This window comes from Zootoca vivipara, chromosome Z2, assembly GCF_965207765.1.
Source record: "Zootoca vivipara chromosome Z2, rZooViv2.hap1.1, whole genome shotgun sequence".
NCBI classification, from domain to species: Eukaryota; Metazoa; Chordata; class Lepidosauria; order Squamata; family Lacertidae; genus Zootoca; species Zootoca vivipara.
The window spans coordinates 28,715,295-28,734,866 of NC_142585.1; the positions used below are offsets into that span (position 1 = coordinate 28,715,295).

The following is a 19,572-nucleotide window of genomic DNA, read 5'->3' on the forward strand; positions in this document are numbered from 1 at the left end:
GACCACAGAAAATTTCTCATCTACCATTGGGACACTTTTAAGTGTGGAGGCTGTCTAGCCTGCAACCAAGCTATTGGAATGGCCTCTTATCTTGTCCCTAACAGCTCTACGATTCTGAAATCGAATGGGTTCACTAACTGTGGCACCCAAAATGTGATTTATTTAATCTAATGCACTTGTCAGTTAATATGCATTGGTGCCATCACCTGCCCTGTTAAAGCTCGTATTTTAGAACACAGATCCTGCACTAGAGGCAAAATCAAAGAGGATCTACTGGTTGAAAACTTTATTGAACAATAAAGTTGTTGTGATGACTTTTGCTTTTTTGTTGTAGAGCACATATCATCAACTCACTCCACTGGCATTACTTTCCCAGATGGAAAGTAATACACTAGTAAAGTAAATACACTAGTTCCACATTAGAGTTCGCAGGAATCATGTAATTACATGCAGCTGTGTTTGTGGACTTTCCACTGCTATGTCTTTAAATTTGTGGGCCCTACTCATGTTTCCCAAGGAGGTTTAACAAACTGAAGGACATCGTCCTGTTTCTACAGTGGTACCTCAGGTTACAAACACTTTGAGTTACAATCACTTCGGGTAACCCGGAAGTAGTACCTCGGGTTAAGAACTTTGCCCCAGGATGAGAACAGAAATTGTGCAGTGGTGGCAGCAGGAGGCCCCATTAGCTAAAGTGGCACCTCAGGTTAAGAATAGTTTCAGGTTAAGAACGGACCTCCGGAATGAATTACGTTCATAACCAGGGGTACCACTGTACTACAAACAGATTCATTACTTAAGCAAGCAAATACTTGCAGATATTTTAAAAACAAGTGGATTTTAAAAGAGCCAGTTTCCTTTTTAGCTTATTCAATTTTTGAGTTTTAATGAAGTCACTGTTCTTTTTATGTTGAAAGGATGTTCACCAGGACTACTGTAGGAATACTGCATATTAATTATATGAAGTATGCAGCATTAGCTTCCTCCAGTTAGAGAAGCAAATCTCCTGCGGCCACTACTATGCTGTGGAAGATGGAATCTGTTTCTTAGAAGCCTGAGAAACCCCACAGTTTCCATTACATTGGGCTCAGCATCTGAATAGGGCTATTATTACTATTATTACTACCGTGTTTCCCCTTTTTTAAGACACCGTCTTATAACTTTTTTCCCTCAAAAAAACACACAGTGGCTTATTTTCAGGGGGTGTCTTTTTTTTTTTAAAAAAGTGCTGGTACAACTGGGACCCACTGGCTCAGGATGCTCGGTGCTCTCTTCTGCACATTGCTGGGCGCGTTGTTGGCGCTGCCAGTTCCGAGCGCCTGCAGGGTGGGGTGGGGGTGGCAGTGCTTTAAACCCCCAACCCTGTAGAAAGCAATGGAAGTTATGGACCGTAACAATCCTTAAGAGGCGCAGGTCTTAAAAAACCCCTGGTATCACCCTTGAAGCACAGCCTTCCAAAGTCAGGGGGGAAGAGGTCTGTTTAGACAAAGGAAAGGATCGGGGTGATTCTGTGCCCTGGGACCCACAGAACTACTTTAAAAATCCCAACCTGGGGTGGGGGGTCAAATAGTGAAGCCCCATAGCCCTGTAGCAACAGAAGGCACATTCTGAAGCACCCGAGCTGTTCGGTTCCATAAAAAATCCAGGAATTGTAAAATTAACAACAATAATGGGGGGGGGCACTCTATCCAAAGAGTTAAGAAGGAATGGGAAAGTGTTGAGTTATATATGGAAAAATATGGAAAGGAAAGTTAGTTAAAGATAAAAAATAAATAATTATCGCAAGGGGAAAAATAACATCATAAAGGGTAATAATATTAAATATAAAATAGACAACACAACAGAAAAAGCAAGTATATGACTAAATGAGATCGCACAGGAGTGAGGGAAGTGGGGAGAGAGGGAGGGGGGTAAGGAATGGAAGGAGACAATGGTTGGAGGAGGGTATAGGGGGATGAATTAAAGGAAAATTAAGACTGAGAAGCGCATGGTTTTTGTTTTTTAAAGATGCAAAGGCTTGCAATCAGCCAAAGTATAGAGCCCAACTTCCAAGAGACTGCGATCTACTTGCGGATTTATAAACTGGAGGTGATCTACCCCCGTTTTATTGGTGTTCAGGTCAGAGTTGTTTTTAGAGAGAGGAAATATCCCATTTTTGAGGTTAAAGTAAAAGTTCCTGACCTTTTTTTTATAATGAGGAAATGCTGCTAAAACTCTGTTCTTCATTCCACGAAGGGGAGAGGGGGCGGGGCCGGGTGCTCAAAGACAAAAGAAATGGAAAAGGAGATAGCGATCAACTCCAGCCTCGCATTCATGCAGCCGTCGGGAGAGGCAGGGGCTGCAGCCGAGTGCTGCTTCACAAACAAACGGGGGAAAGTGCTTAGAACCCAGAGAATCCAGCTGAAAAACACGAAGCAGCAACAGCAATTGCACACACACCATCCCAAGCCAGCACAGTAACCAAGTCCCAAAAGCAAGAAAGGACTCAGCAAACACTGCTGCGGCCGGCGTTGCTGCTGCTGACTCGGGGAGCTCAGTGATCTCTTCCGCACAGCGCCTATCACTATGGCTTATTTTCGGGGTACGGTTTATATTTCTCAAATGCTTAGAAATGCTGCTATGGCTTATTTTATGACTACGCCTTAAAAAGGGGGAAACACGGTACTACTGCAATTGAAACACAACATTGATATTAAAACGATGTATTGTGCAGTATTAAAAACCATTAAAAACAATTTACACTGTTGACATGGGATAGAATTTATTTCACACTGTACAAAGATCAATGTCCTTTATTTCAGGTTCATCTATCTCAAACACTTTAGAGCCATGTAGTCATAAATCCCCCCCAAATATGTAATAAAAACTAAGCACTCTAGCCTCCTTCTGCCCACCAATCTATGAAAAAACAACAACGACAAACCAAGCAGAGTGGTGCAAATAAAAGCAATTCTACCAGTATTGCATAATATCTACTTACAACAGAATGCTTCCCTCCTTAACAATGTATTTTTAGGGTTTAATGCCAAAGAATCCTAGAGATATTATCCCACAAGACAAATAGTCACTGTTTTCTTTAACATGAAAACAACATGTCTGATATCCAAGAAATTCACAAAAAAGCTACCGTATATTCCGGTGTATAAGACGACTGGGCGTATAAGACAACCCCCGACTTTTGAGAAGATTTTCCTGGGTTAAAAAGTAGTCTTATATGCAGGAATATACTGTAAAAGGCCAGTGCTAAGGGGCAGAGGATAGGGATAATGGGCTCCCAACCCAGCACCATTTATCATCATTCCCCTTAAGCCCAATTCTGACATTAAATCCTCACATTTACACACAGCCAAACAGCACATTACTAGGACCATAAAATAATTCCAGTCTTTAATTACTTCATTTTCAACATGACCTCCTAACATAGGCTAGTACTGTATTTATTATAGAGAAGTTGCACATTTACAGCCAATCCTTTTTACTCAGATCAGATGTACTATGAAATATCTTTATACTTGCCTAAGACTAAAAAGCATACATTTTTCATTCCACAGAGCAGCCATGAATCATCTAAATTCTAGTTAAATATTTTGTTGAACACAGCTGCATTATTGGCCACATTACATTTTGGGAGTGGGGAGGAATGAAGAATAATGGTAGCTCTCTGCTCTCTATACCACCAGCTTCTAATTGGCTTCATGGTCAGCGCTGGAATTTCAAGGCAGCTGGACTACCGTTTAATAATAAACTCGGCATTTACCTTACTGCACAGCAAGTCAGCTTACCAAAAGCTGGGGGGAGCTACAGACTCTGCAACAAGCCTGAGGCCAGCAGAAAGACTGGAAACATGGAGAAAAGTTGCACATTTGTCAACCTACCTGACAGCTTCAGACCTCGCTCTCCCACTTGTGTGCTGTACCCATTGGGCATTCTGAGAATAGCATTATGGATTCCTGCCAGCTTTGCAACGGCATAGACTTCTTCTGCAGAGGCATTCATGTTGCCATACAAGAGGTTGTAGAATATGGTGTTATGGAAGAGAACAGAATCCTAGGACACATGCAAGCAGAACAACACCTCTGAAAACATGAAATGCCAATTGACAAGTCAGAGGGTTTTCTGAAATGCCAATAGTGAATTGTCTGGAATCTTTCACTAAGCCCCTTCAGGCAACAGCATTTCCAGTGACATTTTAATGAGGGGTTAAAGATGCTGCAAGGATAATTCTCCTCCAGGAAAGCAAAAGGGGTGTGTGTGAGACAAGAGCGAATAGATAATTTCTGTTGTTTTGGCAGAAATCAGAATGATTATATAACTTAAGATGCAGCACTGAAAGCTCATGGGGCTAGCTGAAATAGCTTCATTCACATTCTGATACTACTAAATTATCAGAGCTTCCTAAACCATGAAAACTTGGCATTTTTTCACTTTATTTACAATATTTGAATTCTACCTTTATGCTGCTTAAATGAAAGCAGGTAAGATAACCAACAGTGTATGATACAAAATCACATAGAAATGAAATCACATTAACAAATGGATGGTAAGATGCATAAGGGCAAAAATACAAACTAAAAACAGCAACATGTCAAATAAATTTGATCTATGATGATACCTGAAAAACATATGCAAGAAACTAGCAAACATGTCTCAAAAGAAGACGTGAGTCTCCAGTGGAGAGACCCAGATTCTGTTAAGTACCTAACCACAGAGAACAGAGGTACTTCCAAGGAGGCTTTTACTGATGGGCTCTGCAACTCTCTTTTTTGGAGAAGTCCATTTAGGCCTCCTCTATGATGGTGGTTAGCTCTTTTATCTCCTGTTGCTTCTTTTTGATGTGTTTTATGACCCTGCTTTCTTGCTTGTTCTTCTTCTATATACTATTATGTAATTTATAGAATTATTTTATTTTGTGCTTTATCTAATTTGCCTTGGGCAGCATTGTGTGGAATGGTGGAATAAAAAGAACTCACTCAAAAACTTCATTTAAGATTCTTGAAATGGACAAAACATACTAGAAAAGTGAAGACAAGAGCTGGACACAATTTCTATTTTCTGTCTACCAAATATTCTTATTTTCCGCATCACTGGTATTTTTAGTGTTTTTGTAATAAATATACGTAATACGTTTTTTAAAAGTAGTAATCAGTAAAAGCTGGAAGGCCTTATGTCTCCACATGGGCCTGCATGTATTCCTCTATTCATCAGAGGCCCTTTGGCTTCCCCCACCATCTGAGGTGGCTACTAGGTGGTCCCCTGGCTTTGGAATTCTCTCCCCACAGAGGCTTGCTGGAAGACCACTCTGCTAAATAAAGACCTTTTTATTTTGCTTTAACTCTTACAGATTTGCTATTTGGATGCCGCTTTTGCAGAGAAGCTGTTACAGTTTATTTTCAGTCTACTGGCTACTTCATTATGTTGCAATATTTTATGGTATGACAGCCTGAAAATGTGTTTGAAGAGCAGTTTGTAAATCTAAATAAAGACTGAGAAAACTGTAATTATTGCCCATGTTCAGTGAAACTCTTTATGGTTGTTCTTCCTTTGTGCCCTGGACTGTCATCCTGAGATGCTTCTTTGCTCCTGTTTTCAAATCAACACTGCAGTAGCAGTGGCTACTTTGTAGGGAATGTTTGTAGGGAATTATGGGTTCCAAAAGAGAAGAAGCACAATACCTGAGGTACAACTCCTATGGATTTTCTCAGGCTGTCCAAACTGATGTTTCGTATGTTCTGGCCAGAAATGTAAATCTCCCCCTTCTGAGGTTCAAAGAAGCGAAACAATAATCTTACTATTGTGCTCTTCCTTTAAAAAAACAAACGAGAAACAAAGTTAGAACTTGGTTACTTGCTTGGTATATCTTTATCACGATTTTAAAACAATAAATAAATAAATCAATGATGCAGAATTTTGCACATCTGTTTACCCACCCTGACCCACTACCTCCTACAATGGCCACTTTTCTTCCTGCAGGGACTTCAAAAGACACGCCACTGAGGACTTTCTGCCCCTCAAGGTACTCAAAGTGCACGTTATCAAAGGCGATGGTAGCAGTCTGTGGTGTGATCTGCAGGGGTGGAGCCAGCTCTTTATCCTATTGAAAGAAAAGCGCTGCTTTACACACTGCCCAGAAGGTATTTCAAAGAGCTTAGCAAGCTAAACAATGGATCTAATTCAGTGCAAGCTACAGCCACTGTTGTCTCCCGGGAGGGGGGGGGGAACCTAGCCATTTCAGTCACACAGGTAAGAGTGTCTTCTACCCCCCCCCTATTTTTTCTATAAAGCTCAAGAATTTCTGATATAATAGTCTGTCTTCTAGGCAGCGTTCTGCACAATAAATTCTGCATCATTAATTAAGGTGATAAAATAATACTTCAATGCCTGGCATGCACACAAGGTATGACAATGACAAACTATATATGGGGGGGGGGGTAAAAGCTCTTTCAGAGACACAGGTTCAAATAAAGCTTCTCCACTAAACATTCTTCCAAAAGAACAAATGCAAGTTCCTCACATGTAGCATTCCTTTTTCAGAAGAAAAATAGCAATCAGACGAAGCAAAAATAATCCCACAAGGTGACTGCATTCATTCTATTATATTTGGCAAAGGTTTTAAGCAGCATTTTATGGGTAGAATCACAGAATCATAGAATTGTAGAGTTGGAAGGGACCCCTGAGGGTCAGTTAGTCCAACCCCTGCAATGCAGGAATCCCAACATGTAATCCCCCGTCCTGTGTGAAATCATACCAGACCTTGCTTAGCTTTGCATAAAGGGCTAACAGTTTTATTGCTGCACAATACTCACTTTAATTTTTGAGTCTACGTTAAGCAGTGTGAACAAGACATTCATGTCTATTAGCGCTTGCCTCGTCTCTCTGTACACCGTTCCCAGAAAGTTAAGGGGCAAAGAAAGTTGGAACAACAGTCCATTCACCATGACCAGATCTCCAACTGTTAAGTTACCTTAATTAAAAAGAAAGAAAGAAGTGGGATTAGAGTATGTTTGCTTGCCAAACATCTACCACACTTTTTAGTCATTTAGTTCTGCTCTTCAACACAAGCTGCAGCAACTTCAAAACAAGTTATAATTTATCCAGTTAATTAATCCTCTACCTTTAAGGTATGAGTGCAAGTTACTTTCTAATCTAAATGGTTATTAAGTTCTCTGCCTTGCTTGGAGGGCAAGGCCTGCATATGACATCAGCTCTGGAAGCCCAGGGATGCTTGTGCGAGATCTTGCAGGAACTCAGATTGCCAGGCAAGATATCGCAAGAGCCTCCCAAAGCAGGTGTAACCCCAAGTGAACCTGGCATAAAAAGAGCTTTAAAGTTTTCCACTCTGCTGGAATTTAACCTGCACAATTTTAAGTAGTCTGCCTTCAACAGCATATGACTGAAACTGCACAAGTTAAATGCACATGTTAAATGTAATCCTACCGTATTGTCTTTGCTTAGGACTTGTCAGCTGATTTCCACCCATGACGAAGAAGTGGATAATTCTTAAAAACTACTTTGTGGTACTGAATGCTAGGTGCTATCTGGGTGATTCTGCCACAAGATTTCCACAACCAACAAACTGACTCTTTTCCAGAATTTTAAGAATCTCTCCAGTCTGATTGTGATAAAGCTAAAAAATAATCCTTTAAAGTAAACCTATTTGAAGAACTGTCTCAAGAGACAGACAGATGTTGTTTGCAAGGAAAGCAAAATTTAAAAGGTCATCCATTATTTTAGTTCACTTGCTTGCAATTAAGGAATTTAGTGCTTCTATTTAGGACTTTATAAAAAAATTAAAATCCAAGCATGCAGTCAACATAAAAAAGACATGAGTTTTAGACACAAACAGGGTACCTGCAACAATTCCTTTGCTAGCCAGTACCATGATGGCTGTTAGCCCAATGCTGAATATAGCACTTTGTCCAAAGTTCAGTAGAGCTAAGGTAGTGGTAGTCTTCAGTGAGGCATTTTCATAGGTCTTCAAATACCCATCATATCGCTGAGCTTCATACTTTTCATTATTGAAATACTAGTAAGTAGGGGGGAGGACAATGTAAGGAGTCTCAGCATTCTTAGGATTGTACTTCATAAATTATTCTTTAATATAGCCCTCCCCAATCTGGTGTTCTTGAGATTGCTTTGGACTACAGCTCCCATCTGTCTCTGTCCATACAGCCGGGCTAGCTGGAGTTGACAGGAGTTGTAATCCAAAGTGTTGACAGGGGGTACCGGGTTGGGGGAGGGCGTTTTAGTACATAACTAGCTAAACACTCTATAAAGCAGTTTACTGCTGCTTACCTTCCAGCTCTGGACGCATCAAATGTCATGCCTGCCTGTCTCCTGTTCTTGGTGGCCGACAGCTACTCAGTTACAGCTGCTACTGCCCTGCACCCATGACATTTTAAATTTATTCTAATACTATTCACAATATTATCCCCTTTCCTCCTCAAGGGATCCTCCCCCAACCTACCATAATATTATTGCCACAACAATCCTAAGAGGCAAGATTAGGCTGTGGGACAGCAACTGCCCAGTGCTACTCAGTGAGCTTCATGCCTAAGTGGAGATTTGAACCTGGTCCTACGTTTGACTCTCTCACAACTACACCACATATACCATGGAAAAAGCGTGTTTTGAAAAGCAAATCAAGAGGGACAAGGCCAAATACGCAGGATAATCTTTTTTTATGTAACTGAAAAATGGTAAGCAAACCCAGATAACCAACAGGTGTATAAAACTACATTTCTCCACAAAAATGTCATTTTGCTTGAAGATTACAGCATAAAGGTAGAGAATACTCAAAGACAAAATATATGAAAATTCTGGAGAACTACATAAGCTGGGGTTAATTTTGCAAGTCATTATTAATAGAAGGAAGCAGATACAAGTTCCTTTTGAGTAAAATCAAGATACAGTGGTGCCTCGCTTTACGAATGCCTCACACAACGAAAAACTCGCTAGAAGAGTTTTGCGTTGCGCGAGGCATAGAAAGTGGCAAAGGAATATCAGCTGTCAGCGCGGGAAGCTGACAGCTAATCTTCCTTTGCTAGGGAGGATGGAGCCGAAATGCGGCGGTGCGGCGGCTGACCCTGCCTGTCTTCCCCTTGGCTCGGGGAAGACAGGCAGGGGCAAGCAGCGCCCGCTGCGATTCGGCTCCGTCCCCCGCCGCCGCCTCTCGCCTGCCTCCCCTGAGGTCTCCGAAGTTGCGCTCCGTGCCTGAGGTGCGGGGCGAGAGGAGGCGGCGGGGGAAGACCTTCTCCCACTGCCGCCTCTCGCCTGCCTCCCCCAACACGGAACGCAACTTCGGAGGTCTCAGAAGTTGTGCTCCGTGCCGGGGGTGCGGGGCGAGAGGTGGCGGCGGCGGAAGACCTTCTCCTGCCGCCTCTCGCCTGCCTCCCTTCCTCTTGGCTTCGGACCTTCTCCGAAGCCCCGTTGCATGCCGCTGCCAGTCCCCCAGAGCCTATAGGTACGTATTGATTAAGTTTCAATGCATTCCTATGGGAAACTGGGACTCGCTAGACGAAAAATTCGTTACACGAATTGACCCGTGGAACGAATTAATTTCGTCTAGCGAGGCACCACTGTATATAAATGGATAATAAAGTCTATCCTACTTAATAACAATATGAAAAGTTAAAAATGTTAATGGCTCACCTTCACAGTTTCATAATTCAGCAGCGAGTCAATTGCAGCGTTACCTGCATCATTATCTGCTTTATTCATTTCTATCCTAAATTTAGTTCTGCAAGACAAAAGGTTTGCATATAGATTTGTTCTCACCACAGCTCTATAAACCAGCTAATCCTAACCAGTTAGGGAAAATGCCTTACCTCCATTGTGTAACTCCTATTGTGAATACTGCGTATGCTCCTAATGTCCCCAAGGTTACTAGTGCAAACTCTGCGCCACATTTATAATACTGAACAAGGAAAGAGAAAGAAGGGAAAATGTCAGTAATGGTTTTCTATTATTTTGGTTACAATGCTGACAGAGACAAATCTGTTTTGACAAGACATGCCATGAAGTAAAAGGGAAATGATTCTGTAAAGATAAACCAGAAGCACAGTAGGAGGACTGAAAGAAAAACAGTGATATGGGTAATCCATCTCCTTAATACAACACTCTTCCCCATTCTGGTGCCCTCTAGCTGTTCGGGACCACAACTCCCTGTATACTTCCAGTGAACATAGCTATATGATGCTTGGGCTGATAGGAGATGTAAGCCAAAAGATATGGAGGGCACCAGGCATTAGGCTGGGGCAGACAATGTGCTGAACTACATTTGATTGAGGCTGTTGAAAGGTCCAGATGTGCATAGTACAAACTTATGGTCATTTCAGCAGCCCTGCATGTACTCCAATACACACAGATTCACTTTGCACATGAGCTGCTCTATTCAGATTTTTTGCGTCAATGATATGGATGTGTGAAGGGACACACCTAAGCTGTCAACTGAACTCAATGGAAAAGCTGTTTCAGATTCATGTGCTTTGTAGGAACATGTTGGAACAGACTCCTATGAGAGGGTGGACTTTCCTTCCCTGAAGGTTTTTAAGCAGAGGCTAGATGGCCACCTGTTATGTGTGATCTAGTTGAGATTCCTGCATTGCAGGGGAGTGGACTAGATGACCCTCAGGGTCCCTTCCAACTCTACAACTCTGTGAATGAAATTGTTGGTTCATTATATTACACCTGATTTCTAGGGAATGCACTGTGTACTTTCTCATCTACTGTCTTTATGTTCCAGGTCTGATATATAGCAGAAAAACCTCTAGAGCTATTCAGGTAAAAGTGTGGCCATCTGAAAGAGAGTCGTTTTGCATGAGAAACTTTGGCCTGGTCCTCTACACAAAGACTGTACATCAGGAGGTGCCCCAGCTTTGTCCTGACTGAGGTTCCAATTTGGCCAACAGGACTGTCTTTCCCAAATTATGCCTAACTATCTCAATACCCAATGCTTGCCTATTTAGTGCTTATCACATTCAAATGATCAACAAAGTTGCTGTTATAATAGAGCATCACTGTATGTACATCAATAAAAATGACAATTACTGTTGCTTCTGGTAAGTAATACATACCAAAATTCCACTAACGAGTGCCACCTCGAACAAGGTGGGACCCAAATTGAATACTATGGCACTGAGCACAAAGCTGATGCCTCTTGTTCCTCTGTCAATGGCTTTCGATAATGCTCCAGTCTGCCGGCTCAGGTGGAAACTCAAGTCCAGGTTGTGCAGGTGGAGGAATACATTCTTTGCTATCCTTCGGATGGAGTTTTGGGCTACTTTTCCAAATACAGCATTTCTAGCCTCATTAAATAAAGCAGACCCAGCTCGTGAGATGCCATCTGGTTTAAACAAAAAAACCATTAAGATGCATATATTGCTGCTCCTCAATAAGTCCTTAATAGATGGAACATTTTATTTCACATATTTGCCAGTGTTACTTACTAGATCAAAAGTTCAATCGTTTTAAAATCCATACTTCATTTGCAGACTTTAACAAGCCCAAAGAATGAATTGCTATTATGGTAGATTACTGCTATAATCATTGTTTTAGTATTGAACTGGTATTAAATAAATAAATAAGTAAGTAACAAGTTACAGGAACTGGTTGTGAACAAAGTAGGGAAAAACTTCCAGATGCTTAGCAGAGTTAGCAATGAAAAGGTCACGTTCGTTAATGTTCCAAAACCTTCCCAAAGAAAGTCAGCACCTGTCAACAGATTAAAGCATCACACTTACATCCAATCAGAACAGCTGTTGCCATGGTTGCCACAGTATTTGGTGCATCATTCAGGTTCAGAACATTTCCAGACATCTGGTTGAGGTTGTCTACTGCATATTTAAACATGAAGGGAACGACTATATTCATGGCCTAAAAAGCACAAAACGCAGCAATTATGCAAGATGTACTAAAATGTTTATTTATAAAGTATAAATATTTCCCCTGAATTAGCTACAATTATGGTATTTTGCTATTAACTACTTAGAAGGATGGCTCTACAAATTTCAGGGGTATGAGCACTGCAATAAGAGGTCTGCAACCCCAAAGCAGAAAAGCTACCTTCCCACTGGCTCGTTATAAAAATCAGTTTTCATCTCAACTAAACAGTTCATTGAGAATGTGCTTCAGTTCATTTGGGGGGCTCATTAAAGTGATGGCAAGACTGGGAAACACAAAGCAGAAAGACTCAGCATATATTTATAGGGCCATTAAGCTATGAAGAGTTATCAGAGGCAGTCAGAGCATTTCAGCTGGAAATATTTATAGAGTACAATGCAATTGCCTATCTTGACAGGATAACATTGGGCAGGCTGGACAGAAATCCAAGCACTTCTGTCTCCAACCTCAGGAGTACATAAATGAGATTCATTCAAGAAAATTGCACACAAGGAGGATCTAGATGCTTCATTATAGAAGATGTGCCTAAAGTTGAGTTATCTGAGCAGTTTTATCTGCAAAGCTGTCACAGTGTGCATAGCCCAGCACACAGAACAGCTCAATGCATTATTGTGTAATGTCATAATGTGATGAGCAATGTCTTATTTCTGTTGCAGCTAAAGGTACAAGGTGACAAATGCTTGCAGTTTATTAAAAACATCACCCATGGTGGCTCTATCCAAATTTGAATCAAGCAATTTGTTGGCTCCATCATGCAAAGGAATGAAAATTACTATGCCTCTCTACCTCCCACCCAAATTCTTGCTTGCAGTTGCAGGAACATGGCTGCATCTGACTGAATTTTGACTATGGCTGACACTATTTACTACAAGGCTAGAAAATGGTCTTCCTTAAGGTCACAGTTCCTCTTCTATTATATTATGACACCTACTCCTCATAGAATCATGATTCTATGATTCTATGATTCTACTCCTCAGTCATTATATTGTGCACAAGGATACACCACTTGCCTGAATGATTTGTGCGGGTTTATCAATACCAACAGTTTATAAACTGTTTTTACCAATGACTTATTTTGCTCAATATCAAATCCTATATTCCAGGTTGGTTTGCTTTCAACGAACAGCAAGAGAGGAATACAAGATGGACCTCCGGTAAAATGGCATTGCAAAGTTGTGGAGCCATAATTGAAAAGGGCCTAAACATAGTAAATATTATTTTAACATCAGAAAAGAATGGAACATGGAGCATAGCTTCCTTAGTAGATCTCACTGCTTCTAATGACAGGGTTATTGTCCTCTCCTCTCTCTACTCCTCCTCACCCCTTGAAACTGCGTCCCATCTGCTCCACTGCTTTGCAACCATTTGGCATGAATCAGGTGTCCCACACCACTGCTGCCTGAAGTCTAGTTCTGCCTTTAGGCACTAATCTAAATAAGAATTATGCAAACCCCTGAAGAATTCACAGACTTGAGATTCCATGACTGCAAATCACAGTCAATAGGGAACAAACAAAACTGGTTGTTATGGCTGGAAAATAATTTCACAGATACAAAGCTCCAAAGAATTGAGGGTGTGTTAAATAGATTTTAAAGCTTTAAGGAAAGACACTGCTCTGGAATGTTAATTTCAAAATATGCCCTTCAGATAAACAAAAACACAAGTTGACCAACTCCCTTTGGTGTTACTTGCCTAGAAACTCAATTTTCAGCCATCCTTTTAGTTTTAATAACCACAATGCTGCTCCATCTGTGTTACATTGTGATGACCATCATTTAGAGGACATAACACAGCTTTTCCTAGGGGAGCCTATTCAGTAGAAATGAAATTTATTCTAATGCAGATTGCCTTGATTTGCTGCAGATTCCCTTGAAGTCCCTCTGCAGCCATTCTACTTTTCAAAAGCAGGCTACATGGTATGATTTGAGCTACACTTGGAATAGCTGAAGTTCTATTTCTAAAGCTAAGAGGCTGTAGCCTCCTTCAAGCCTCTATCTCAACCTGCAATTAAATTAATTGGCACCACTCTATGGCTTTGCAAGAGAATTTCTCCACCCTCCAATATAGCCCTAAGTATTTAAGTGAAGTTTAAAAATGGTCTCTCTCAATCCCAGAGGGTAAAAACATGAATCAGAACAAGGCAGCATGTTATTAAATCTCATTCACAACCAGTTTTGTGTTCTCATCATCTTCTCCCCACCAGTCCTGTTCAAAACAAAATTGCTAGTTCCACCATCTCTTACCCTCAGAGTGAAAGATTAGATCAGACTTCCACAACCTGGTGCCCTCCAGATGTTTTGGAATACAACTCTCCAGCCAGCATAGAGAGAGCATCAGATTGGGGAAGGATGAATTAGATGCTAAAATAAGTCATGGCTAGATTCTGAGCCATGCTTTGCCTAAAAGTCATTGAATGCACCCAGTGATATTTTTTTTTAATGCTATTTCTTCTTCAAACAGCAATTCTTGACTGCTGCCCAGACCATAATAGAAATTGCTTTTGAAACACCCATGCATTTCCAAAGCAAGTTTGGGAGAAAATATGTTGCTATTCAAGAAATAAAAGAATAAGGCCTCCTCAAGCAAGCCAAAGCAGTGCTGTTCTTTGGACATCAGCTGATGCTTATTTATGGAGACTATCAAGTTTTCTAGAATGTAGCACAATCCTAATGCTCCTATACCGGACCCTAAACAGATACAGAATGCTGTAGTTAAAGTTTTTAGTGCAGATCTTAGAGATAAAGAAAAAAATTATGACATAAATTATCTAGAATTCTAGATAAATAACAGATGAAAAATGAACCTAAACTCTTATCCCTCTGAGGTACTTCAGTGCTTTCATTTCTGGACCACATTAATAAAAATGCAAAATGGCTCACATTCTTCTCATTGCATGCTTGTGGGTAAGCAGTTGCATGGTAATGGCTGCTATATTATTAAAATGTCAAATACTGTTTCTTAGGTACTGCTCTGAAGTAAAGTGAGTACACACATGCAGGTGAAGCATGGAGTCTTTCTGACACTTCTGATACCTTATGAGTTATGATGTGTTATAAAGGTGTCCAGCAGAAGCCTCCATCAGCATATAGCTCTCCTGCAGAAAGTTGCACTTGAGCAACAATTTACATATGACTCAATCATTGTTTGCTACGGGGTACAGGAGAAGTAGGGAGTCCTTTGTATAAGCACCTATATTGTTAGGTGAAAATGAATCACTTGAGTAACAATTTAAATATAATGCTTGATTTTTAGGTATTTTCACCTGCCTGTTCATTCCAGCACAATAGATGCACCCACATTTGTTTTATCCAATGTGGCATCTCTTTCATTTCGGTCTTCACATAAAACACATTGGTATCAATTCAACGAATACCTAGCATGCATGGAGACCCAAGATTTTTAAACCCATTTTCCCAGCAGAATGTTTAAATGTCAAGGAAAGTTTACCATTTGGTTTGCTAGTATCTAGGATGCAGGAGAAGAAGCAGATGGAGCAAACAAATTTTGCAAGTCTAGCTGCATACAAGCATTGGTACATTTGTCTGGGACCTGATGCACTGACACTATGAAGCAAACCTGGCATGTCTTACTGGTACAATGAAGGTGTAATGTTCCCAACCCTTAATGGATTAGGCTGCAGGACTGCCAGCTCCCTCTGCTCTATGCATATGGATCCCACTGTCCATGATCAAGGCAAAGGCAAACAGGGACTTGCTGTTAACTAGGGCCAGAAGTATAAGGACATTACAAGACTTGGTGTAGGGAGAAGAGAAAGAAGAGGCTGGAATACATACACCCAGAGGGCTACTTCTGCATCAGCTGTGGCAACATAAGAGACTGCTCTGAGCTCCTTGAAGGATGGGGCAGGTTGCAAGTGTAACAACTGTACAAATGCAAGTACAGTGGTACCTAGAGTTACAAACACCTCAGGTTACAAATGCCACGGGCCTTATGTTGCCTACCCCTCGGTAAGAGGTACTCACAAAGCAGGAATCATCCATTTTAAGTTCCCATGGCTTTACATATGCACAGCCAGTTCCCCTTCCGAATGTACAATATTAACAGTCAGCAGCAACATAGATACTGTGAAAGATATGCTTGATTCATAAGTAATGGATGTTCAGCCCAAGAGTAAAAGGCCAAAAGTGACTGCAAATGTGACAGGAGGTGACAGCAGCTCATCAAACCCACAAATTTAATCCAGCTGCTATGGATACATACAGCTTGATCCACAACTCAGTTAAAATGAAGGGCTTAAGCCAATTTAGACTACCAGTGTCATCTCTGCTTAATTCTAAGTGCTGCAGTCTTAACTATACTGTGAATTAGGCTGTCACTATAAGAATAAGAATAGAGTTGCACCAGGCAAAAAAGAAAAGAAATAAACCCTCTTGCGCCTAGCAAGCTGGAGCATCAGGACCATATGTCCTAGCTTGTCCACCGATCTGCTGCAGGTCAATGACTCATGGAAGATGGCCATCATTGACCATGAGCTGAAAACACTAAACACTGACATTGCTGTTCTGCAGAAGACCAGAGTTAGTTTGAATGGCAGCCTCTGAGAGAACTACACCATTTCTGGTAAGGGTATCCAAAAGAATAACGTATTACAGTGGTGCCTCACTAGACGAATGCCCTGTAAGACTAATTTTCCACTATACGAATAGGTTTTGCGATCAGAGGTTGCCTCGCAAGACGATGAGTTTTTTTTATGGCCACCGCTTCGTCTTGCGAAGTGTGGCCATAAAAACCTCCGATTGCAAAACCTAAAGGGGCATTCGTCTAGCAAAGGGGAACGAGCTGCAGCACCGGAAGAAGGCAAAGGAAGATCAGCTGAGAAGCGCTGACAGCCGTCAGCGCTTCTCAGCTGATCTTCCTTTGCCTGCTTCCGGCGCTGCAGTTCGTTCCCCTTTGTGTTCCGCTGGTCTCTGCCAGTGAGGGGCAACCGGCAGAGACCAGCGGAACACAATGGGCTGTAGCGCGGGAAGAAGGGGGGGGAGAAGTGGAGGAACTGATCCGTTCCCCCACTACTCCTCCCACCACCACGCCACGGACACCAGGGAGCATCAGACGGGGCTTCGGAGAAGCGCTGCGCCTCTCTGAAGCCCCGTCCGATGTCGGCTTTGTGCCAGGCGGCAGTGGGAGAAGCAGAGGAGCCGCTTCTCCCGCGCCGCCTGGCACACAGCAGCTTGCCTCGGCAGCCGCTGTCTGGCTTCAGGCGGCGGCTGCCGAGGCAAGCCGGCTTTGTGCCAGGCAGCGGCGGGAGAAGCAGCTCCTCTGCTTCTCCCGCAGCAGCCTGGCACACAGCTGCTTCCCTCGGCAGCTGCCGTCTGAAGCCAGGCGGCAGCTGCCGAGGGAAGCGAAACCCCCGCTGCTAACTGCCTTTGGCTGGGGTCTGGTGGCGATAGCGGCAAGAAGGGGTCCTCCCCTTCTTGCCGCTGTCGTCAAGCCAGACCCCAAGCAGAAGGCAGTCTGCAGCGGGGTTTTTTTGTCGTTTGCCTCCCCCTTGGGAGGTGCCGCTGCCAGTCCCCCGAGCCGAAGCACAGCGGGTGCAGCACTTGGCTCGGGGGACTGGCAGCGGCAGCAACACTTGCTCTCTTGGCTCGGGGAAGGCAGACAGGCAGGTGGCAGCAGCCCCGGAGCCGAAGCGCAGCGGGCGCTGCTTGCCGGGGCTGTTGCCGCCTGCCTGCCTGCCTTCCCCGAGCCAAGCGAGCAAGCGCCGCCGCCGCCAGTCCTCCAGAGCCCATAGGAACCCATTGAATTAAGTTTCAATGCATTCCTATGGGAAACCGCAACTCACAAGACGAATTTTTCATAGGACGAATTGACTCCTGGAACGAATTAAATTCATCTTGCGAGGTACCACTGTATGGCAAATGTCTTGGTAGAACTGTGGAAACCTCATTACTGAACAACTACACAAAGTGTACACCACCTACCCATTAGGTCGTGTTGAATTTTACATCTTTAAAAATCCTGATTTGAGGGGTGTTAAAAAGTTGTGGTATGATTAGGTAATTTGAAATCTATTTTGGTTACTTGTAAATATTGAGGTCTTGCTTGGTAAATATCTATGTGAAAAGTTCCTACTTTTTAACATTTTTTAAAAAAATTCTGTCATTTAAACATATAGGTTATTCCCCAATTTTCATGAAAACAGATGTTGATAAGTGCCTAAAATTGATTACAAGATACAGTGGTACCTTGCAAGATGAAAATAATTTGTTCTGTGAGTTGCTTTGTATAGCAAAAAATTCATCTTGTGAAGCATGGTTTAATTTTTTCCTGGTTTACCCGGTCTACCCATTTAGTTAATGCGTTCCTATTCATCTTGTGAAGCGCGGTCATAGGAAACTTCATCTTGCGAGGCGCCTCGCGCAATGCAAAAAGCTTTCATCTTGTGAGTTTTTCATTGCACGAGGCATTTGCCTTGTGGGGTACCAGTGTATTGTAGTTCTCTTATATATGTATTGTAGTTATCTGTAATATTAATATTAATTTTATACAACAGTATATGATATCTTTTTTGCTTTATACCACCAGTCCACCCACTTAGGTCGTTGAGATTTCAAAGCCGAAATGCTCTGACAAGTAGATTTATCGTCTATCCGAGATAGACAGAATGGGGTGGCATGAGGATATCTAACCAGCCCTAGCAATTGTCTTCTGTGTTACATTGGAGACTAGGGGCTGGGGTCTTGCTTGAATATGTTACAGAGCATCTCTGGTACCAGAACAATTGTGTGATCATCAAAGGAGCTGGGATCCTCACCCACCAACACCATTTTATTATACTATACTATCTATCTATATCTATATCTAGATCTAGATCTCTATCTACACACACACTATATTCAGCAAAGAATTGTGTCCCTTTGTTGCTCACTCCCACCCTTTGCAAACAGAATTTTATTCCCATGAAGGAGAAAAGCATGTTTTCTTTGAAGAATAGCTATGATGATAATGAAGTCTATGCAGAGGACTGGATAAACTACTTGGAGGTGTTAAAAATACACTGTAAAGTAGAGCTACCAAAGTTCAGTCGAGTGACGGTCTTTCCTTTTTGGATAAATTGGGGGTGAAAAAACAGCATTCTGATAGTGTGGGATTCAGGCTGTTGGGCAGGCACCCAATCTTAAGAGAAGGATTGCCACATTTTAAGAAAGACAAGATTTTAGTTCCTTCAATAGTAGCATGGATAATAAGCATTGGTAACCCTTCTATCACAGTGATGGAAGGATGGAAATACTATATATTCTCCTGCTTCAGAACCATTAAATGAACAGAAGTCTTGACCTGCATGGAATATGGTTTCTCTAAGTCTGACACCATCTTTGTGAGAATCAAGAGCAGGCCTTTAGATTCTACAGGAATCAAATTTTAACAGTGTACACTTATTTTGAAGAGCATGTCAGTGGCTCTCCTGCTCAGATGTGGGCCCTCAGCAGATACATGATCATGTGACACCAGCCCTTGAAGTTGTTCATTTATTATTCTTTTTTTACTATAATAGGACGTTATAAGATAAAGTAATGATATGTTGTTACAGCTGGAAACAAAATTTCTTTATATTTTCGCTTGTATAAAATGATTATAAAACTTTAACTTTGCTTCAAAATGCGAGTTTTTGGCTTCTTCTTTTTTTAGTGTATTTCAAACAGATCTCGATTTACC

The 19,572-nt window shown here is 41.9% G+C and overlaps 1 protein-coding gene across 1 annotated transcript in view; it reads right to left on the reverse strand.

Annotated features, from left to right (window-relative positions):
- ABCB7 (ATP binding cassette subfamily B member 7) overlaps positions 1 to 19,572 on the reverse strand; it is a 50,102-nt gene that overhangs the window by 9,520 nt on the left and 21,010 nt on the right. The window contains exons 4-12 of the mRNA XM_035113544.3: positions 11,739 to 11,871; positions 11,073 to 11,341; positions 9,825 to 9,913; positions 9,649 to 9,736; positions 7,849 to 8,023; positions 6,804 to 6,961; positions 5,928 to 6,091; positions 5,673 to 5,802; positions 3,876 to 4,047 (exon numbers count right to left, since the gene is read on the reverse strand). Of these exons, the coding sequence (XP_034969435.1) occupies positions 3,876 to 4,047; positions 5,673 to 5,802; positions 5,928 to 6,091; positions 6,804 to 6,961; positions 7,849 to 8,023; positions 9,649 to 9,736; positions 9,825 to 9,913; positions 11,073 to 11,341; positions 11,739 to 11,871 (1,378 nt within the window). The remainder of the gene's footprint in view (positions 1 to 3,875; positions 4,048 to 5,672; positions 5,803 to 5,927; positions 6,092 to 6,803; positions 6,962 to 7,848; positions 8,024 to 9,648; positions 9,737 to 9,824; positions 9,914 to 11,072; positions 11,342 to 11,738; positions 11,872 to 19,572) is intronic.